Genomic DNA, 24222 nt, shown 5'->3' with positions numbered 1-24222 from the left:
TTTTTGTTCAGAGTTTATTCATAGCAGCTCGCCGCGGCTGGAGTAAGATAGAGAAACAAAAGCATAAACAAAACAACAAACGCAAATATTCGTTCCCCATGACTTTGTGACGTCCATCATTTGGACTGCCTATCTCATGGTTAGGTCGGAGCCAGCAGGCCTTGTGCCAGCACAGGCCTTTGCTCTAAATGTGAAGGTGCTAAGAGGCCTGATGTGGATCTCTGGATTCTGTTTAACCAACTTAGACGTTAATATAGGAAGCCATCAGATTTTTTCTATGATAACTTTCTCCGTAGAAAACCTGAGAGACAGAGTCGCACTGCAGTATCGTAATGACAGTGCAGTTCTGTGAGCAGGACGTCCTGAAATCTGGAATGGCACGCCTTGTCTCCTTTGTTACGAAAGAAGGTTTATCATCTCCAAATTCCTGAATATTAGGGAGAAAAACAATGAGAATAAAATCATCTTAGCTTAAATATCTACATCAAATTGGTAGTCTGTTAATTACATTACACTGTAATGTAATTATTACTGAATATGACATGAAACTCAGTAACAACTGACCTTCATAGACGAAGATAAATTCGGGTAACCATAAGAGGCTGCAAAGGATATCATTTCAGAGTCTTACCTTCGATGTTCCTTAAGTGATATTTGCACCTAAACATCTGCTTCCTTTGGGGGAAAAATTATGAAATTAATTAGACAAAGATAAAGAAGTTAGTTTACAAACACAAAGCATTTTAATGTCTTTTCTGTGCTATATTGAAGGCAAATGCGTGCATGAGTTATGCGGTGCTGTAAAAACCACAACATAGGCGAAAAAGTAAACCCTCACTAATCTAAAAGAAAAGAACAAATTAGTATAGATGAAAATCTTTGCATACATTACATATATGGCGCTACTCATGTGGCTCTTTTTTTTCAATGGAAATGTAGTGAAGCAGATACTTACGAGCATTCTCTCTCTCTCTCTCTCTCTCTCTCTCTCTCTCTCTCTCTCTCTCTCTCTCTGTCAGCATTAAACCTTTTTCCCTCCTTACCGACGACAGAGGCCACACACACAAACCCAGCCGAGCAAAGATTCTTCTCCTGATCTTTCTGTCTGTCGTGCTCCACTGACGCCATGTGACTCTCGGTGACGAGGGTAAGGCCATCTTTGTCTCCTGCACAAGCAGATTCGTACCCATAACTGGAAATATGACGTTTTCTAATGAATGACACGAATAGTTACTGCAGGATTAAGGGGTTTTAGGTTGAAATGAAGTCATAACAGATTCGGACTACCACTTCTACTAATACTGTACAACTGATAATATAAAACACAACGGTTGAAAATAATACGAATATTATTGCTGACAACTGAATGTCGAGACAGGCCTAAACCATATATATTTCTTAAGGAATTCCCTTGAGTTATTTGTAAATAATCAGAGCTGCCAGTACCTGCAAGTGGGAAAGGAAAATATTGGTAACACTGAATTGAAAAGTTAAGAAAGAACTTTACTGAGCTTCTCAAGGCAATAGAATCCAAAATAAGAACTATGTAGCTCCCAAATGCAAGTACCGTCTCTCCCCCCCCCACCCCCCGCCTCTCTCTTCCTCACTTCTTCGTTCTTCTTCTTTGTTTAACGTGCTTTTCCCATTTTCATATGGGGTAAGCACGATGCCTTCTTTGAAAGACATTGATTTGGCATTGGGGTAGACCGTAGCCTTGATCGGCTGCCCTGCCTGACATCGCTTAGACCCCGGTAGCACGTGTATATGTATCGTGCCAAATCCCCAGCTCCCTTTCTCACAGCAGCGAACAGACGTGAGTGGTTAGGCCGACAGTTCGAGATGTGTAAGGCGTCTGTTATGTTTTTAGAAGATGTTGGAATGGCTTTGTTTGTGCGTGTATTTGTCTGTAACACCCATTTGCTTTCAGCAAACCTATCCGTTGATTACATACATAATCCCGGGGTGTCTACACAGATAGCAAAGTGTCCGCCCTCTGACCGGCCGGCTGCAGATTTGAACCCGCGACACAGACTTCTTATGAAGTCTGAGTCGGCTGCTCTACCGACCGAGCCATTGAGGCTCCCCTCAATGTTATATATATATATATATATATATATATATATATATATATATATATATATATATATTCATGATATTGGCTTGTAATACATATATCCTACTATAATTCTGACATATTTACTTTTTTTATGTTTTATGTGTAATGATAATGGTTGTTGAAGTGTCGTATTTAGTTTGGCAACAGATCTCAAAAGAACTAATGATTAGGTAACTTAATAGCGTAATTTAGAGTTGATAATACAATTTTAATAGTAACGCAGTTTAGAATGAATAATATCTTTCTTGATAAAAGCGTAGTATATGAACACGTGTGTATCCAGCAAAGACTTGTTTCATTTCAACTGTCATCAGTTGAGATAAGAGAGAACGCTTTGTTTTGGGTCGTGATGACAGGTTTGGATAACAAATGCCGATTCGTCCCATACGAGCACAAGATGAGTGATTTCACGTTGTTACATGTTCGAGTCATGTACGCCACTTTGAGAGAAAGAATACATGTCTTGATCAGTTACGCCATGTTTTGTAAGATTGCATTCAAAATGTTTTGCTGGGATGACGTAACTTTCCTTCTAGATGTTTTCTCCATGGTATCTCGCACTCAAAATGCTTTAATGACGTCACCTCCCTGCTTCTTGAACTTTTTTGTATCTCGCACCCAAAATGCTTTAATGACAATATGTAATTGTTTCACGTGTTACTGGAATTCTAAAATCTGTTTCATTCTGATTTCCGAGACCAGTTTGTTTGGTTCCCTCTCTCTCTCTCTCGTTCTTAAAAAGAGATTACTTTTAACGTAATGTTTTGTGGTCACGTATTAGCATTAACTTTTGAGATCTGAATTTAGTAAAATTATTTCATTTGTAACGGCACCTGATAAAAAAGTGTGTATTGTGGTAACGCAGCTGCAGCAAGTGATTTACAGAGGTTTTCACAAGTTTGTGTAAGGTAACGTGAATTTTACTTATTAATACCATGGTATGATAAGTTAGGAAATTTTGACCGAGTGAAATTGTCATTGATAAATCTTATGTGTATTTTTGTGTGTATTTCTGTTTGCAATCTCTTCATATTTACACACTTTTTATGTTTGTGATGTAACATTTGTTTACGTAGCATTTTAAATATTTCTTGGTAATTTAACATTGCATACTTGATTTAATATTTCATTTATTAAGATTTTCTTTTCAAATCTTGAGTAATTCTTGATAGTTTAAATTTTGCTTGATTAATTTTAAATTCTGATAAAGTTTTTGTGAATTAGTTTTGCTTCATGATTTAATTCAAGAATTAATTAAGTGTTGTGTTATTTTCAAGTAATAATACATTTTTCAGAATGTGAATTCTAATTATAAACTTTGAATTTAAAAATAAAATTTTGTATTTAATGTTTTTAGAAAAAGTGTTTCATTTATTGATCACCAGTAAATAGGATTGATTGTGTGTGCATAAGGCAAAGTGATAAACATGTGTTGTTCTTTTAGTTTTGCTAAAGTGAATTAAGACCAGGGAAACAGTTAGAGCTGTTTGATGGAGTGATGCCCTTCTACTCTAGAATATTTCTAGTTTAATTTTTGATACCACACATATTCTGACAAACTTAGTTTGATTTTTCAAGTGACTGATAAATAAGTTTTTCTTAAGAGATCACTGTTACCTTTAGAGTACTCAGTCGTAATAGTTAATGTTATGAGAGGTCAGGTATCTGGCTGAAGGTATATTTTGAATTTTGAGATTAGTTGTGTAATAACCTGGTACTTGATACGCATCGTGATATTATATATATATATATATATATATATATATATATATATATATATATATATCTTAAAGATTTTGTTCTCTCTCTCTCTCTCTCTCTCTCTCTCTCTCTCTCTCTCTCTCTCTCTCTCTCTCTCTCTCTGTTTATTATTATTATTATTATTATTATTATTATTATTATTATTATTATTATTATTATTATTATTATTATTATTATTATTATTATTATTATTCAGAAGATGAAACCTATTCATATGAAACAAGCCCACAGGTGCCACTGACTTGAAATTCAAGCTTCCGAAGAATATTAAGGTGTTCATTAGGAAGAAGTAAGAGGAGGTAAAGGGAAATACATAAAGAAGAGATCCCACTTATTAAAAATGAAAAAAATAAATTAATAAATACATAAAACAGTATTAAAATGCAAGGAGAATACTATTAGATTTGTAATGCATTGCATGCTCGCCTGAACTTATGAAGTTCCAATTGCACGACATCCTCAGGGAGGCTGTTCCACAGTCCAACGGTGTGGGGAATAAAGGTCCTCTGGAACTGAGAAGTTCGACAGCAAGGCGCATTTACTGCATATTGGTGCTGTTGTTCAGCGAATCTGGTTGACCTCAGCAGGAAAAGGGGATCAGGGATCAATTGTGAATGTGGAAGATCTGTGTTGAAATACAACTTACGAAAAAGTGACAAACAAGATGGTCCAAGTCATAACTCTGTCTAAAAGAAATAAATCTCTGGCAGAAGCAGACATCCACACCGGAGAACAGTATTCTAATAAAGGAAGCACAAACGACCTAAAAGAGGTTGCATTGATTTTATCACTGTTATAAATATATGAGGACTTACGAACAATACCTCACTTTCGTGCGGCATTTGCTGAAACTTTCAGTAGATGTTTCTCAAAAGTTAGATGTGAGTCAAAGTTATACCTAGACTAGTTAAGGCTTCAGACTCATTCAGCAAAGTTCCGTCCATCTGAAGGGGAGGATGGGGTGGGAACTCTGTACGAGATCTGCTAATCAACAATGTTTTCGTTTTACTGGAGTTCAGACTCATACCCAACCGACTACACCATTCACTGATTCGGTCCATGTCCCGACTGAGGCTGAGGGCAGCTTCATTTCTCATAAGTGGAGACTTTACGACACCCGAAAGTGTTGCATCATCAGCATACAGAACAATCTTGTTTTCCAGGCAAACAACCATATCATCGTTTGTATATAATAAAAATAACAGTGGACCAAGAACACTATCCTGTGGAACTCCAGACACAATAGGTCTTGGTTCTCTAAAGATCCCGTCCACAGCAACTCGTTGCAGCCTACTTGTAAGGAAAACTTGAAGTAATCCTAAAACATATCCACCCACTCGAAGATTCTGAAGCTTATAAATAAATGCCTTGTGGTTTACTAAATTTAAAGCAGCACTAAAATCAATTGCACTCGAAACCCCTATCAAGGTTCCCTTTCAAATGGCACGTCAAGTCTACAAGAGCATTGCAGGTACCTAGCTGCTTCCTGTATGCATATTGACTATAAGTTAACAGTCCTTTAGATTTTACACACTTATATAGTGGCTTAAAAATTAGTTTTTCCGCAACTTTGGAGAGCACAGCGAGAATAGAAATTGGCCTGTGGTTACTGCAGTCTGCAGATATGCCACTCTTTGGAACAGGAATTGTATTACTAAGCTTGTGCTCATCCGCAAAGATACTACGTCAACATAAAAATCTATAGAATCTAATTATCTTGGGAGACAACAAACTAGAAACTTTCTTAAAAAACAAAGGGAAGAAACCATTACGATCTTCTCCACCCCAGCTATCAAGATTATCCAGAATTTTCTTAACATCCATAGGGCAAAATGCAAATTTTGTAAGGATAGGTTCAGGAAGACAAGTATCAGGGAGAGGGACATCCTCAGCTCATTGCTTAGCTTCAAAAGATCGATGAAGCAGTTCAGCCTTTTCCATAGCACCAGTAACCAGTACACCATCATCTGTTGGTAGTGGTGGAATGGAAGGCGAGCCTGACTCAAAGATAGATGATATCAATTTGATCCACCACAGATGGGGCTGAGTAATCCCTTCAAGTTTCCTCTTTAAGGCATTATTGTAATTTCTCTTGGCTGTATGGTAAATTGTATTCTCAGCACGGCGAGACTCAGCAGAAAATGGTATAATTTTCATTTGAACAATTTCGTCTCTATACGTTGAATTCAGACTGTTTGTCATGGTAGGCTCGTCTACATGTACCATCAAACCATGGCTGGTCATTTGTCTTAAATTTTATGGCCTTTCTAGGGACATATCTTATTAAAATAGCCATCAGCATTTCATTTAACTTCTTCTTGGGATCAGGATCCAATATAGCATCTGAAATATTAAGTGCCTGGCAAGCTTCAATAATGCGATCCCAACTGGTTCTGGATTTTAGCCAGGCCGTTTTTCCAATGGTGGCATTAGGAATATACTGACTGACAGATGTCCATCTTAATGGTGCAGTGATCAAAAGTGTCTATATATTCACAGACATTGGACTTGACAATAGCTGGAACATCTGTGAATATGAGGTACAATCTATTACCCGAAATGTGGGTGGGTTCCTCAATTAGCTGGACAAAATCGGAGGATACACAGAACTCAAGAGCAGACCGGCCATATTGATCTGCGGAATTTGAATTTAGCCCCTCACTGTGCTATGCATTACAGCCTCCACAAATAAAGAATGAAGCTTTTGAATCCTGTGACTGAGCCATACATACTAATTCTCTCCAAGAGACAGTCATATATAGAGTCGTCGTTATTTGGATTGCGGTAAACAGGAAAAACGTGTACATTATAGAACTTACTGAAAATTTTAAAACAAAGAACTTCATGGCAACTAAACTCTAAATTTTTCTGACGATGAACAGGCCGTGCGGACTTAATGTTTACAGCCATACCTTGTGCATGTGGGATTTCACGATGATAAATAAAGTTTTTAGGCCAAGCATAGTAATTAAAATACTGCTTAATCGCTGTCGTAGTGCTTTATCGCGTAATAACTGACACTTACCTTCCTGATCCTTCATCTTCGATTACAACTTGTTCCGAGCAGTACTCTCCATCCATGCTTAGCAGTGGGCAAGTAATGTTGAAAATGGTGCCTTTTGGCCCCTGAAAAAGAAATAGTAAAGTATTATTATTATTATTATTATTATTATTATTATTATTATTATTATTATCATTATTATTATTATTATTATTATTATTATTATTATTATTATTATTATTATTATTATTATTATTATTTCTCTGCATCTTTTCCCACTTCTATGTGGGGTCGATGTTTCTGACAACTTTTCTCCACCTGGTTCGGTCAAACACATTGTCCTCTGACAATTGTTTGCCTCTCAGGTCTTCTCTAACTACATCAATCCGCCTTCGCTTTGGTCTTGTGATTTAGCCTACATAATAATAATAATAATAATAATAATAATAATAATAATAATAATAATAATAACAATAATAATAATAATAATAATACTTATTATTATTATTATTATTATTATTATTATTATTATTATTATTATTATTATTATTATTATTGTGTAAATCGCATTCATTATATCTATTTTTTATTCGGTTATCTTTATTATGCTTTATATAATACCTGTTACCTACATTATTAGCTTTATTAACTCGGTTACACAAAATAAAAATGAAATGTTATCATATTCTTCAGTGAATAAAACCCTAAATATAATGCACCTATCACTTCTTTTAATGGGACTAAGTATTTTTCTCCCGAATACTTCCCCCTTACTCCCAAACCACTCCATACACAGAAATATGGAACATGCATGAGGAGTCAGGTGAGAGCAACAAGGGATAATGATAAGAAAATGGAAACAATAGAGTCCGGAAGTGAGTGAGGGATTTGCCTAATGCCGGAGTTCCTTTTTCACATTAGACTTCGAGTTTAGGGGAGCGCCCATCTTCGAATTTCAAGGAATTATCAAAATTGAGTCATTGCCAGTTTTGGACAGTTGTGTTTAAATAAACATAGGAGCGCCTACAGTTTAGGTGGCCAAGGCTGTGGTGTACAGTAGGTTCCGTCTAGGAAACTGGCGGACGAATACAAACAAGACAAACTTTTCCTGTAGTGCCAGGTCCTGACCTAACCAGATGTAACCAACCTAACCTAACATAGGGCGGTGTGCCCTAACCTGGTCGGGGGGCTTCGCCCCCCTGGACCCCCCCAGAAAGCGTGATGTCGCTGGGTCGCGGAAACACTTACCTTGGCGGAGTTATTGTAGCTCGGGCAGAAGGTGTTACGCGGGCTGGCAACCGAAACTGTAAACTACCCACGGAGCGCCTACAGCTTAGGTAGCCAAGGCTGTGGTGTAGGTTCCGTCTAGGAAACTGGCGGACGGGGAGTTTAATATTCTGAAGACTTATTGCTCAAAAAAATCTTATCGCCCCGTGAGTGACAAATTGTCGCAAAAATTGTAAAAAATTTCTAATCCAGATTAGCGCGAAATAATTAATATATTTGTGTTACCCACCAAAATATTTAAGTTTTCTTTTACTGATTACACTGGAGAAAACGTAATATCAGAGTAACTCGCCCAAATTCCTCGTTTCACTCGGCACTCGTTATAGTGGCATCACACATGTACTGCACCACACAGTTTACATATTGTAAGATATGTTGTTGATTGTATGGCGCTGCCTATGCAATTGCTCGATGGAGCACGTGTATCAGCCACTCACTACCGATGTGCCCGCTAAGCGCCAGCCTGTCAGCGCGACACTGACTGTTGTCTCGCAGGTTGCATTCTGCAGCAATCACCATGTGGCCTTCGTGGCGATTGGTCTCAGTTAATAAACATTCTTGTAGATGAATCCCCGTATATCATTACCATCCTGCACATATAATGTTTTGTATTTCTTGACTTATTTTTACAATTCTGTATTTCTTGACTTTATATTTCTTGACTTATTTTTACAGTAAAATAGCCACAATTTGTAAATCAACATACTATATACAAATATACAGACATATCATAAGTGAAATTATTTACAAGTCAATATATTTTGTTTGACAAATGGTAAAAACTGAATGAATATCGACCGCCACGGTAGCTGGTGATTGGTAAAGCCCAGCCACCTAGAGGGCACATAAACCCCGAATTTGTCCCTTTATAACTCTGGAAATATTCAACCGCCCAGGATCAAACTCTGGCTTTTGAGGTTTCCCATTAAGGTCTCTAATTGTACCAAGTTTCATCGAAATCCGTTCAGCCGTTCTAGAGATCCAGATATCGAATTTTGGCGTTCAGGGGATGTGGTACTGGGTGGGTGGGTGGGTGAGGGACCTAGCATATCTGTGGAGCAATAACGGTAAAAGATACAGCCGTGATACTTAGTTTTTCTGAGAGCTCGTATTCTGGAGGGGTACCATTCGGAGTTTGTTTTTTGAAATAATGAAATTTTAAAGTTACAACATGCCATTCAAATTAGACACCAAATTTCAAATTTCCTGATGCTCAGGTACGGACTGCTCACAACGTTAGAAGAGATCACAGGCAAAAAAGTGATGAAATCACAAAAGGGGTAGTGAAGCCCAGTCACAAGAGACAGATATGGAGGTCAGGGATACAAAGGAAGGGGTAGGGCTGTACACGCAAGTGCCATTGTAATATGCACAACACTAACCATACCTGAATAGATAGACACTGGCACTTCTTCAAGCAATACAATTTGAGAACATATAGCAAATGTATCCACTCAGAAGCTCGCAATCATATAAACACAATTCTACTTTGCAGGTAATATTTTTTTCTTTTTTCTTCTTTTTCTTCTTTGTCATCGAGAATAATACGGTGAACTCATCCGGATTGTTGCTGTTGTTGTTGCAGAGACTAGAGTAATGTTCAACAAAAACCTGGGCCTGGTCAGTGCTGGGTGATACTGGAATCAGGCGCTCTTGCTTAATTTTCACATCATCAGCAGTGGTTCATCCAAACCGAAGCCTATTCAGTATGCGTATTATAATGGCACTCGCCTTCTATACGGATTGAGAAGAGACTCCTACTTCTACTTTTCACTTTCATTGTAATTTATCAGGCTGGGAGTAAAGCCCTATACCCTACCCCTTCCTTTGTATCCCCTGACCTCCCTATCTGTCTCTTGTGGTTGGGCTTTACCACCCCTTTTGTGATTTCATCACTTTTTTTGCCTGTGATTTCAGTCCTTTTTTGCAATGGCAACGCCCTAGATCGAGAAAAATGTGGCAACAAAAGAATGGGGTTGTTTAGGTTTTAGATATAGTTTTCTTAGACCTATGTGGCTTCTCTGTGATAATGGTTAACTCAGCCTGTTTGCTGCATAATTATACAATTTATAGCCCTATATATATATATATATATATATATATATATATATATATATATATATATATATATATATATATATATATATATAAATAAAGATAAAATCCACGAAGGAAATGGAAACACTGGAGTGCAGCACTCCAGTGTTTCCGTTTCTTAAGTGGATTTCATCTTTATTTATATATTCATCACGTTCCATATTTTTCGTGATTCAGTTATACATATATATATATATATATATATATATATATATATATATATATATATATATATATATATATATATATATATATATATATTATCATATTTAGCAAGAACTCGCTAGCAAATTGCTTCCCCCTTTTTCTTTTGTTTTGTTGTTTTCATTTACTGTCGGCCGATCGATATTTCGCACGGTCAGAATACAAGGGATTAAAAACCGATTTTAGGCCACTCCCTTTAAGTAGATAATTTCTGAGCCAAAAGTGAATCTGTCTGGTTGTCCTTTTCAGGCAAAAAAAACCCCCGCGGGCATCAGCTGAACATGACTCAACCCCCCCATGTGTTGGACGTGCCCCCTGCCCCATAGGAGGAGATAAAAGCAGAAACCAGACCGAGGTTCGGCCTCACACGCACGCTGGATGGGATGGAGTAGAGTAATCCTAAATCACTGCCATGCCCTGGCCCCATGCCCTTAGCTGCTAACCACGTGGCCCTTTTCAAAGTATACTTTTCTTCGTGCACTTCAACCGCCAGCCATGTGTCGCTCCGCCGCTGGACTGACCGATGACCCATGCCATTGCCCGGCGCTTCGTGAAATTCCCACGCATTGCCCCTTTACGTGAAGCCCCCGCATCCTAACACGTGGAAGAACTCGCCCTCGGAAATCGCAAGTCATCCATGGACCGCTTTCTGCGCTGGAACCAAATCTGCCTTACGGTAAAGTGCTCTGGAAGACCTCCATTCAGTCACGCTTTTTCCTCATAACATTTACTTAAATTGAGTGCCAGTAATCACCGAATCTCTTGTCAAATGTCCGTGCTCCTCGAGTGTCGGTAGTGCTAAGCCATTATTAATTCATCGAAGCACCTTGGCACCCTCAGTGCAGCTTTGCATTCATTATTCGTTTGTCTATTTTTCATTACTGGCGTATAATGTGCATATCTCTCATTTCAGAGGGACCCTAAATCGTGGAAGCTTCTTGGACTGTGTCTGGAATCCCCGTTTCATTCATCCCTTAGGAATCCCCTTCAGGATCAATAATCTACTTGCATTCCTCTTTCCCGTACTAATGTTATTTATGTAAATACACTCCTGCAATGTTTGCCCACGTGTTTACATAATATTTTCGTCAGTAGCAAGAGCCTTATGCTCATATGAAATTCCCCTTTTGTTTTCCTCTTTTTTTTTATGTTTTCCTGGACCCACGAAGTCAGAATCACAGGGCTAAATTACCTGAAATTGTTGCTACCTGTCTCACACAGAATACTTCAAACTAAATTGCCAGGAAAAACATAAAAATGGCGACCTCTGCCTGAGATTCTCGTTTTAGCGGTTGCATCCCCCCCATTTGTTCTCTGCTTTTGTTTGGGTTGCATCTGCCAAATCAGCAATTAGCAAAGCTACGCTGGGTACGAGACAATTACGAACCTTTTGTGTAAAACCAGCACACAGATCCGGAAATTCCTCGTAAGTAATGTGTTTATCTTAGCAAAACTTCTTTACAATCGTTCCTAGGAATTAGAAATAGGGACGCATGTACCCACTGAGAGAAGAGAACTGCCGTATTAGATTCATTAATGCATGCCTTTCAGGATAGGTAGTTAGGAAATAACCAGTGCTAACCATCCTTTGCTTCGAGGAATAGTGCGAAATTCCTGTGTTAAAATCTTTGCCATATCTTTTGCTTCGAGGAATAGTGCCAAATTCCTCTGTGTTAAAATCCTTGCCATATTCTTTGCTTCGAGGAATAGTGCGAAAGAAATTCCTCTGTGATAAATTTTACTTCGCATTTCGGATTAGCGAATTATTATTTAGGCGCGAATAAATTCCCACGTGGGACAAGACGAAGTCAGCTTGCATTGCTGAAATTCTCTCAGTATAGTTAGAATTCGAGTTAGGTGTTAGGAAAGCGAAATTTAAACCCGCTTATAGGGAAAATTACTGGGTCATTTTACTGTTATTCTCTCATCCCGGGAAATTCCCCGGAATCCCAGACGGTCTATAAATAGACGGGTTCATTCACACAGAATCTAAAAATAACACCGGTGATGGTCAGACGTCCTTCACCGCCCCCACCCCCCATGCCCGCATGTGTAGCCTTTTTTCTTTTTTCATTCATTCCTCAGCAAACATTTTTCTTTGGGTTTTTCCTGTTAGTAATTTCTAAGTCCTAAGGGACGAATCTTATTTCCAAGTCCTACAGACAAGCCTAATAACATTCTACGTTGCACGAGGCGAGAATTTCTCAACCAAATTCCAAGCCCTAAGAGACTCCTAACCAAATTCCAAGTCCTAAGAGACTCCTACTAAAATTCTACGTCACACGTGGCGAGAATTCCTCATTCCTGCGGGAACCCAAGATTAAGTCCTTTTGAGACATTATCCTACTTCGTGAGTCATGCTATGCCCGGCTTTTTAGTGCATTTCTGAGTACATTTTTTTCTGTCATATTTTGAACAAAGAAGAGATGCATTATACGAGAAATATAAAAAACCATATGCACTATGAGAATTGAAAAGACAAAATAAATCGAAACCAAAGGCAAAAGTCTTCACTGGAGAAATGTGACGAATGTCAATCACCCAAGAGGAAACCAAGCAGGGAGCACATTTCTTTTCATCCGATCATTTTGTAAATTTCAGGGCATGTTTCTTAGGCCCATATGAAGAAAATACTTTTACTGCAAAAATCAACTTTCTACCTGTCAAAGTTTCATACTTATTACAAAATAAGAAAAAGATTTTTTTTTTTTTTTTTGCTGCTTTCTCAAAACTTATACCAGAAAAGTAAGCGAACATACCTCGAAGAAGACTGAACAAAATTCAGTTAAACTTTCACAGCAGGTAAATCTTTGGTCTTTCGTAAGGAAAACTGTTTTTACTGCAAATTATCTTTATGTATATTATATATGAAAAATTTCATTAGTTTTTCCAAGTGTAAAATTTATAAACTTAGAGGTCAAATTAGTTCCTCGTTGGACGGGTCGATATCGTTCACGGCTAGCACTTTGCTGGGCTTGCGTTCGATTCTCCGACTGGCCAATGAAGAATTAGAGGAATTTATTTCTGGTGATAGAAATTCATTTCTCGCTATAATGTGGTTCGGATTCCACAATAAGCTGTAGGTCCCGTTGCTAGGTAACCAACTGGTTCCTAGCCACATAAAATAAGTCTAATCCTTCGGGCCAGCCCTAGGAAAGCTGTTAATCAGCTCAGTGGTCTGGTTAAACTAAGGTATACTTAACTTAGAGGTCGAATTTTTTTTATTTCCTTACAGTTATTTTCAGTATTAGTTGTTTAATAAATGGTAAAAATTTTAAGCAAATCCCTTCGATCATTATGTAGCAATGCTCACATATTTTATAATGGTGGCCCCCATGACAGCGGCGAAAATCGGCGTGCCCCTTACCTTGAGATTAATCTTGCAATTTCTCTCCTTTGGTCCGTTTATAGTATATATGGCCGCGGATTCTCCTGTGGATAGACTGATCGATTTATCACAGTCTCCATCCCTGCCTAACATCTTGACTGTTTGAGGCGATCCTGAGGAGGAGTATACAGGAATATAAATAAATACTGTATATATATACACACGCATATATATATATATATACATATATATATATATATATATATATACATATATATATACAGTACATATATATATGTATATGTATGTATGTATATATATATATATATATATATATATATATATATATATATATATATATATATATATATATATATATATATATATATATATATATACATACATATATATATGTATATGTATGTATGTATATATATATATATATATATATATATATATATATATATATATATATATATATATATCATCAGGAGATCTGTAAGACAAGAAGTCTTCAAGGTTCTTTATTAAGAAACGTTTCGTGCAATCCTCTGCACATCATCAGTCTGCAATCAATTATAAACAGCAGTTAAAACTAAAGTTAAAATAACAATTATTATACTGACAGTAAAAAATTTTTTATAACAAAGTTAACATAAAAGCGTTGTATTGAAAGGTAGTTTAATTTTCTTAACAAACTTGGTGAATTTTAATGTTTTTTAAATAAAAATTTGCAGCCTTTATGTTACCTTTGTTATAAAAAAATTTTTACTCTCAGTATAATAATTGTTATTTTAACTTTTTTAACTGCTGTTTATAAGTTATTGCAGACTGATGATGTGCAAAGGATTGCACGAAACGTTTTTAATAAAGAATATATGAAGACTTCTTTGTCTTATGGATCTCCTGATTATGCATTTGCCGCTTGCCTGTTGCCCATATATATATATATATATATATATATATATATATATATATATATATATATATATATATATATATATATACACACACACATATAGAGCCTCGATGGCTTGGTTGGTAGAGTGGCAACCACAGACTTCATAGAAGCCTGTGGCGAGGGTTCAATCCCCGCAGCCGACCAGTCAGAGGCAGAAACTTTGCTATCTGTGTAGACATCCCGGGATTACGTATGTAATCAACGGATAGGTTTGCTGAAAGCAAATGGATGTTACAGACTAATACACACATAAACAAAGCCACTCCAACATCTTCTAAAAACATAACAGACACCTCACACGTCTCGAACTGTCGGACTACCCGCCCAGTTCTCCTCATGCTGCTGGGAGAAAGGAGCGGGGTTTCGGTGATACATGTACACATTCGTTACCGGGGTCTAAGCGATGTCAGGCAGGGCAGCTGGTCGAGGTTACAGCCTACCCCACCGCCAAATCAAAGTCCTTCAAAGAAGGCACCATGCTTACCCCATATAAAAATGGGTATAAAAGCACGTTAAAACGAAGAAAAAAATATATATATATACACACATATATATGTGTGTATGTATGTATGTATGTAAGTATGTGTGTATATGTATATATATATACATACATACACTATATATGTGTGTGTGTGCGTGTGTGTGTGTAAACTAATCATATGTTCTAATAAAGAGTGTAAAAAGAAACCAGCTCCTAAATCAAATATGAACCTGCCATAACGAAAACTTCCACAACAGCAATTTCATATACTGTACTTGCAAGGAAGCTTGTCAGCCGGGCGTCAGCTGCTGAAAACTCACTGCATCTCACCAGCATATTGTACTCCATTCTCTCTGTTTGACTAAACCACCTCAGAACACTCTTATCCAATATTTCACCTTTCATGACTATTTTACCCCTTCATCGCATCTTTATTCTTTTATAATTTCAACGCTTCCTAATTCACCTGTACTGGTTAACAGTTTATCTCAGTAGCAGCCACTTCCTTTCTTTTGTTTGTATTCAATACCCATACATCGTCCACGCAAAATTGGGTAAATGATCCTTTCACATAGTCTAAATTTTGTTTTCACAGACAGTACTTCTGTATCAAACTTTGCAAAGATCACACAGACTTCCTAGCTTCACTTATTCTGTGAGTCAACAGTCAACTTTTCTCACCACTTCCCATCATCTGTTCCGTTTAATCCAACTACCTGAGCAAATCGACCAATTTATTCTCCAGCAGCTATAGTAAAACTCATCAGTTCAATACCCTGGCATTCATTTACCTTCATGGCACTTTTTTTCTAAAACTTACTTTCAAATTTTCCCCCCCTGAAGCATTTTCAAAAAATTTTGTCTGCTTCTGCAGCTTCTCTTCACTACTGCCGCTCACCACAGTATTTTCCGCAATCAGCCACTCCTTACTCCATCCATGACGCCTTTTGTTATCCCATGACTATCTACCTGCAATTCCTGTCCTTTTTCTGACTTCTGTCATCACTTCACTCCCAAATATATAAAGCAGCCAAGGATACAGGCCTTGTCTGAATCTCAGTATAATAACAAACAAGTCTCTCACGTCTGGAAATGAACACTTCTAATTACTTTCAATGAATAGCCTTGTATTGCATAGATTCTGAACACCCTCCACATTAACTCCCTACCAATCATATCTTCAGTTTTTCTAGGTCCGTTTATGCCACATACAGCTTTTCCTTTTACTCTCAAAACTCACACACAACTGTTTCATAACAAACACTTGATCTACATATCCACTTCCTTGTTGAAATTCACATCTCTCCTCTTTCAGTTCTTCTGTTCAGTGTCATACTCTCAATCAACATGATATAGTACACCTTCTTGGCTCACTAGGTAAAGTTATACCTCTGTATTCTTATACTTAACTCTATAACATTTCTCTTCATACAAGAGAGCAGTGGTTTTTCTCACCCATCCTCCAAGATGTAACCCTCATCAGCCATAATATGCAAACATATTACATCATCACACGTCGTGTGGCATCATCTCGCACGTAATGTCCTCAACTATTGATGCCTTTCAATACACTCACTTTAAAGACACTGAAGTGGAGGTGAGCTTATTTGGAGCATCAAAAATTGAACGATGAGCTCACTATGCCAGAAGAGAGTGATTACTGGTACAGGTGCAAAGGAAGAAAGAATGAAGGTGTAAATGGTGGGAAGATAACATTAAAGAGTTAATGAGGAGAAAAGAGTTTGTTTTGGGTGCAGTTAAAAAAAAAAAAAAAAGAAAAACAGATAATCTTCGATGACCTTGACCTTAACCTCTTTTTGGACGTCGGCGTCCTAAATGTGTAGTGTCTCTCGTAGAGTTCAAAAGCTGATCTCTGAGTATAATTTTGACACTGGGCCTTGGATCCCTTACTTTAAACTTTTGATTCTCGTCACTCAAAGACCACATATGATTAACGTTTTAAGTTTTTATATTCAAAGGGATTAAAATTACAGTGTCTTAAATAAAAGTAAATCTGGCCACAGCGGACGGACCGACATGTAGAGGATCGGACAGGCATCCTCAGACCGAGAGACAGGTCACTGACTAGATATCTATATTATTGGTTGTAAACTGGGCCAGTAAAAATGTTAATGCTATTTTATAACATTCTGGTACGTCTCTTTGGTTTATCAAAAACAGCCGCAGGCTACAATAACAACTCTTCATTTCTTTACGTTCCATTTCTTTTCTTTTTTTATGAAGTTTAGCTGACTCCTTATCCCGCCTCACCTGTAACAGTAATCTGACAGACGAAGTTACGGCCACATTTGTCTTTAGATGCCTCCCTTCGAAAAGTAATCGCAGCTACGTTGCCAGATGATTTCCAGTCCTTAGGTCCTGAGGTCAAGCAGTGTTCACTGTTCTTCTTACTGGAAATGTTAACAGTGCGTTACCCTGATGTGAATAAATGAGAATTTCAAGAGCAGGTAAATAGGATCACCTTTCCAAGAACTGTATCTAAACGATTTAAGCAACGTGAAAAAGTCGTTCAGCCTATGAAAAGGGCCAGAGGCTGTTTAAAAATAGTAATGATTTGAAATGCGGTGATTTCGTAAAAATAGTATGGGTATGAGCTTGGCTCTTCATAAAACTTACGACTGCTTTTGAAATCATTCATTATCCAGTCATTATTGTAGTAAGTAGTGGAATCTTCTACAAACTTCAGGGGAAATGGAATTTTACATAAATTTCCATAAATATTGAAGTTTAGTGAGAAATAAAAAAAAAATTATAACCGTTTTCATTTGTAAAACTTTTATCACTTTTTGTATAGACTGCGAGTAGAAAATTTTTACTGTGATGAGATACGAAGTTTTTATATATAATTTATATATATATATATATATATATATATATATATATATATATATATATATATATATATATATTGACATGTTTTTTTTACTGGAGGGTCTAGTTTACTAATGAGGTACAGTAGAGAAATACGCAACTTACCTTGGATAACACCACAAACTGGACTCTGGCCTTGAGGTCACATAAAAATCATGTACATCAAAATACGGCTGAAAGCCTAACTTCAGAAGGGGAGTGACTAGGTAAACTCTTTGTTTTAACTTAATTAATTATATTTACAAAAGAAACACATGTCAGAAGAGTAGCAACGTAATTCAGGGCAGGCAAACAAGGGCCCATAGTACAAGATGAAGGAGCAAATAACGGGGAATTGCTTGAAGAGATGCAATGGGAACCCACTTCAGAGGGAATTGCAAATGATATAGTGGGGTCACTACGCACACAAGGTGATACACAGGTCCTTAGCTTAATACTCCTAATCTGCAAACAACACACCTGTGGTTATTCAACTGAAGATAACACTTTAACTAAGGAATCGCAGAATTACACAGAAAGTGCGTAGGCTGAACTCGATTCTGATACCTCGACAGTTAACGATTTATGTTACACTTCACTTCAATTCTTGCCAAATTAAACAGCACAACATTAAAAGCAATACAGGTCTCACTGTAGGTATCTCGCACTAGCTGGAGATGAAAATGGATGTGGCTGACGAAGAAACCTTAAATCCGGTACTTTACCTTAATCAGGAGATGAAGTTCCTCATCTTATGGGGCCAGTGAAGGGAGGGCAGAGAATAAGTTCACAGCAAAAGCTACTCTGGTTCCCACCAGCCATGTGTTAGGGACAGGCAATCTAATAGAGCAAGGGACAGGACATATGTCCGAGCAGAGCTAACAACAGGATCTAAGATTGAACGGGTCCTTCTGTGATCCTTTTATAGCTTTTCTGGGATTACGGTTTTCATTCCTCATAGCTGTCACTGGTGTCAATCTCCTGGCATCATGGCCGGAATTCAAGATGGCAGCGAGAATGTGTTCCATTCGGGCAAGGATTTATTCTCCCTAGATTAGCACCTAGAATTTTAAGGAGTCTCGGCAGTCACTGGGACAAGAGATGAGATTAAAGGTTTCCCCAAAAGGCAGTGGAAAGAGATGGTTTGTAGAGGTGAATTTTGCCTACAGTGGGTCGTACTAAAAGAATGAATTAATTTAATATTATTTACTTTATTGCTTTTTTGCCAGATGAGATGGCATGAGAGAGAGAGAGTGATACTCTTAAATATATATATATATATATATATATATATATATATATATATATATATATATATATATATATATATATATATATATATATATATATATATATATATATATATATATATATATATATATATATATATATATATATATATATATATATATATATATATATATATATATATATATATATATATATATATATATATATATATATATATATATATATATATATATATATATATATATATATATAATGTATAAATATATATATATATATATATATATATATATATATATATATATATATATATATATTGCTACAGAATGTCCGGGGTTACTTACTTGATTCTGGGCGGCAACAGATGAATGCAGGGAGTTCCTTCTATTTATTACACATCTGACTCAGTATTAGGACAATTTGTAGACAAAAAAAAAGTAAATCTATGGATTAGGGCCTTCTTCATGTGAGGGAATTTACATAAACTCAAGGGTTCTCTCAACTAATTTTATTTACATAACAAACACAGATCAGAAGAATGACGGATTATGGGGCAGGTAATAACAAGGGCCTGCTAGAATAATGAATCCTACACAGAATAAATATTCTACTCCAACGAGCTTCATAACAGAAAAATCGTAGTGGGGGATAGAAGGGGGACTGCACATGGATGGAGCCGAGAGATTCCTCAGTCGAGGCCTATCTGCAAAATATACAAGATGGTTACTTGCATTAATAATAAGATGCTCAAAGGGAAACTGAGGAATGCACAGATGGTGTCAGATAACTCAGTTCAGCACTATTGCATAATTACGTTAACACTGAATGCTCCATCACAAATTACTGAAGGTGATCACACAATGGAAAAATAAATGAAATATCAGGCAGAGAAATAACAGGAATCGTGACTGACTAAGAACCTTATTCCTGCACATTACCTTCGTCAAGATGATGGTGTCCTCATCGATAAGGTGCTGGCGATGGAGGAGGGAATTATAATGCCACTACAAGGTATACTGGTTCGAGCCCTGGGGTCAAACAACTGGTTTAGAGGGACAGGCAAGGTAAGGACATCTGTCCTCAGTTGTGTTCTGAGCATTCTCTCTCGATTTCTGTTGCAGCGTCTATAAATAACCTTCGGGGATTACGCCAGGGCGTCTGGCTAGATGGAGCAAAGGTCAATCTTTGTCATGTTTTCTATAATGACTGCACAGCAGCAGAAAACCCTTGTGGAGGGTCCAGGATGAGGTGGGGGGGGCCAATTTTCTCCTTTTGGCTCCTCCCTTGCCTTGGAAGGTACGACAGTCAGCTGGAATTAGGCCTAAAAGCAGTCACTTTGAACAGAGAGAGAGAGAGAGAGAGAGAGAGAGAGAGAGAGAGAGAGGGGGCTAGGCTTAACCATTTTGGGGAATGAAAGAGAGAGTGCATGAAGGGGTGAGTTGGAAACCCACAGTTCTAGTAATTAATGAGTGACATTAATTTTTATTTCTTTCTCAATTACTTTACAAATGTAAAAACAGGTGAGGTTGCATTCACACCCTAGATTGGGTGAGAATGATTACCACCAAGCAAACTCACTCAAAGACTTTACTTTTCTCTCATTTCCCTTTGGTGCCTTATAATTTAACTTAAACTTCTGCATAGCAATTAATTTCAAGAGGCAAACAACACTGTGACATTTACGTTAACGCAGAATAAATATTTGCTGCTAGAAATGACATATTTTTATCATTAAATTCCTATTATGCTAAGGCAGCATTAATCAGAATCTTTTCACAACGAAATGGTATAGTTAAAACAATGAATGAATACTAGGTTAATTCTAGAGATACTTCATGCACTCTTAATAATAATCAATTATGAATTTTGCACACATGCAGTTAGTCTGCCTTTAAGAGGCATTACAGTAAGGTAAACATGGTCTTGGTTAGGTGTTTCCACGATACTTGAGCAACACCTCAGTGCCATTCGGGCACTATAAACACAAGGTCACGAGTCTGAGACTCGAGATTCATTACAGAGATTCACAAAGAGAATAGATGACAGATTCAGAGTAATCAGTGATTGTAAAATAAGGATGACGATTAAATCTGCCAAATTGCATTCCTTAGCCTATGGAAGACAGCTAGGATCATTTCTTAGCCCAAGAGGGCCGCAAAGGTAGCCAGAGGGCGCAACCCCTTCCGACAGGATCATTTGCCAGCATCTATGATAATGGCATGTTGCCAAGTTGGCACTCATATAATAATAATTAACAGCAATGGCATATCATATTTTAAATGCATCATGCTGCAGTAGGCATGAAAGGGAAGTCATACGACTAATACAGTTGGCATATCTGTCAATGGCACTCTGCATTGGCAGAAGGGATTAACGTAAAATGGGGGCCTTGGTAAGGCATAAAATAAATATGAGTAATAATCAAAAGTAAGGAAGGGAAATGGTTAAAGGAAGAATAAGAGATAGGGTTATAAGGAAAACAGAATAGTGAAGGACCTTGACATCCTCTTCTCGATAGAGGTGCCAAAGTCTTCGTAGGAAAAGGGATGGCACGGATGCCAGGAGAGCTTGGGAGCTCTCTTTAAGCTACCTGGAATTATCCACGCCCATGGTATTTCCTCCACAGACCTCTCTTACTGTGATTGTTTGTCTCGGTCAGGGAATCAGTGGAACCGAGCCCAAGGAGGGTAATTGAGTGCCACCTGTGTCAGCTTCTTTGATGGCTGATGTGGGGACCTTCCTTACAAGCTCTACCATGATCCGTCACAGTTCCTTGAGTTCATCGGCCAATTGAGACGTGGCAGAATCCTTACTCACTGTTGTGTCTGTGGCGGACTGAGACAGAGAGTGGGCGGTTGTGGGGTGTGTGAGAGGCTCGCACGTAAGAATGACCAGCTCAGGCACGGGTTGCGAGGCCGCACCTTTGGATGAGCTTTCGCTGTGGTCGGAAGGATCTATCATTCTTACCGGCATTGGTAGCGGAGCCAAGCCGGGCGAAGAGAGGGGCCCAGACTGGGATCTCTGGAATGGAGATCAGGGGAGTGCTCTGGCACTGACACTAATAATTGATTTGGAATTTGCTCGTCGTTCGGGACAGACGGAGCTGGGCACTGCTCAGTGCACCCAAGTGACACTGACAGAGATTGTGAATCAAAAGTAGGATCTCCTGGAGGGGGATCTACTTGGGGCCCTGGCACTGGCACTGGGGCAGGGCCGGACACCGTAATGGGATCAGGAATCGATCTTGGTGGAGGGGGCCACTGCACATTGCACTCAGGTGGCACTGGCAGTGGAATGAAATCATGCGTTTGAGTTTTACTCGTGCCTAATAAATGATTTGGGGGATTTGGACCCCTGGATTGCTCTAACTTAGATGGGGACTGGAAGTCCTGTCTCAGGAGGAGGTCATAACCTCCAGGAATATCTGGTGACTGCGAGGTTGCAGATTTCAGATCAGTGAGGTCTCGTGAACCTCAACTTGACAGTAGGAAGCATCATTTTAAAGTGATTGATACCCTCAATTGTGATGAGTTTATGTCGGTTGATGATAGCTCCACAGGGAATTTTGTCTTCCCTTATGAGGGACATTTGTGCACCAGAATCATCAAATACCTTGACCTGGCTGGCGGGGCACCTACCTTGGGGAAGTGCCACATAAATGGGACCCTGGGCTGGAGGACCCAAAGATGTTGGATCAGTGACTGCCAAGGCAAGGGTGGGAGTACTTGATTTATTATTATTAGGGCATTTGACCATTGGGCAGAGTGCCCACAGACTTTGTAAGCAGGGCAATAAGGTGTGGCTTGCAGGGTGTTGTTCTGTTTGAGGAAGTAGAGGGGTTTTCTGGCTGATTCTCAGCCTTCAAGCGGCACTGTTCAGTAGAGTGCCCTGTTCTCTTACAGTAACCACACATGGGTTTCTTATGGGGGTGCCCATTCTTGTGAGGTTGCTGGGAGTTGGTCGAGGCAGGCGAGGAGGAATATAATTTTCGGCCATGGGAACTAAGGTGGGGGTGATGAGTATCCCATATGTCAGCCCAACGGCAGCACTCGACCACTGTCTTAGGCGCCTTATCGCACAAATGAGTGGCGAGAGCTGGCGGGGGCATAAAATAAGAAGTCCTCAAGCTGGAAAAGTTCGAGGACTTCCTCTGCACTAGTGGCTTTCAGAGATTCTAGCCATCGTTTTAGGGGCCTGGGTCTTTTTGAAGGTCCACTTAGACCATGTTTGTCCTGATCCCTTGGGCATATTTCTCCACCTTTTCCTCCAATGGTCGGGAGTTATTTCAAAAGCTTTTATAATGGTTTGGCGGATAAGGGGACGATTTCCTTGATTTTCAGGGGGAGAGCGTTGAATACAACGGCACCCCTTTCCTTCAAGGTGCTTTCCCAGGATCAGAGAAATTTCTTCAGCAGAGGGCTGATAGGTCATGAGGACCCTTTCAATATGGTTGACCCAGGCTTCAGGCTTGACTTCGTCCCATTTTCTTATGAGGGTGCCTACACTGCTGAGGGTTGAGTGAGCAGAGGGTGTTGATGTGTTGCGCCTGTCGTGAGCTGCCATTGCAAGCTGATGAGCTCTTTCCTTCCCTCTCTCCTGTCTTTTTCTCCTTCTCCTGTCTTTCTGCCTCTTCTCGTTTCTCCTGGGCTATTCTTTCTTTCTCCTTCTCCTGTCTTTCAGCCTCTTCTCATTTCTCCTGGGCTATTCTTTCTTTCTCCCTCTCCTGCCTTTCTGCCTCTTCTCATTTCTCCTGGGCTACTCTTTCTTGCTCCTTCTCCTGTCTTTTCTGGACGAACAGTTTCTCCTGGGCTATTCTTTCTTTCTCCTTTTCCAGCCTTTCTTTCTCCTTCTCCTGCCTTTCTTTCTC

The 24222-nt window shown here is 38.5% G+C and overlaps 1 protein-coding gene across 2 annotated transcripts in view; it reads right to left on the bottom strand.

The window, feature by feature from the left end:
• LOC136833473 (splicing regulatory glutamine/lysine-rich protein 1-like) overlaps positions 1–24222 on the bottom strand; it is a 70797-nt gene continuing 46575 nt past the window's right edge. The window contains exons 6-9 of one of the 2 annotated variants that reach the window (XM_067095678.1): positions 17508–17647; positions 13834–13967; positions 6903–7003; positions 1–1192 (exon numbers count right to left, since the gene is read on the bottom strand). In XM_067095678.1, the coding sequence (XP_066951779.1) occupies positions 952–1192; positions 6903–7003; positions 13834–13967; positions 17508–17647 (616 nt within the window). In that variant the 3' untranslated portion in view covers positions 1–951. The remainder of the gene's footprint in view (positions 1193–6902; positions 7004–13833; positions 13968–17507; positions 17648–24222) is intronic. The other variant, XM_067095679.1, reaches the window with a different exon arrangement.

Source organism: Macrobrachium rosenbergii, chromosome 51 (genome assembly GCF_040412425.1).
Source record: "Macrobrachium rosenbergii isolate ZJJX-2024 chromosome 51, ASM4041242v1, whole genome shotgun sequence".
NCBI classification, from domain to species: Eukaryota; Metazoa; Arthropoda; class Malacostraca; order Decapoda; family Palaemonidae; genus Macrobrachium; species Macrobrachium rosenbergii.
Note: the sequence above shows the minus strand (reverse complement) of the source record. Positions and strands in the feature narration are given on the sequence as shown.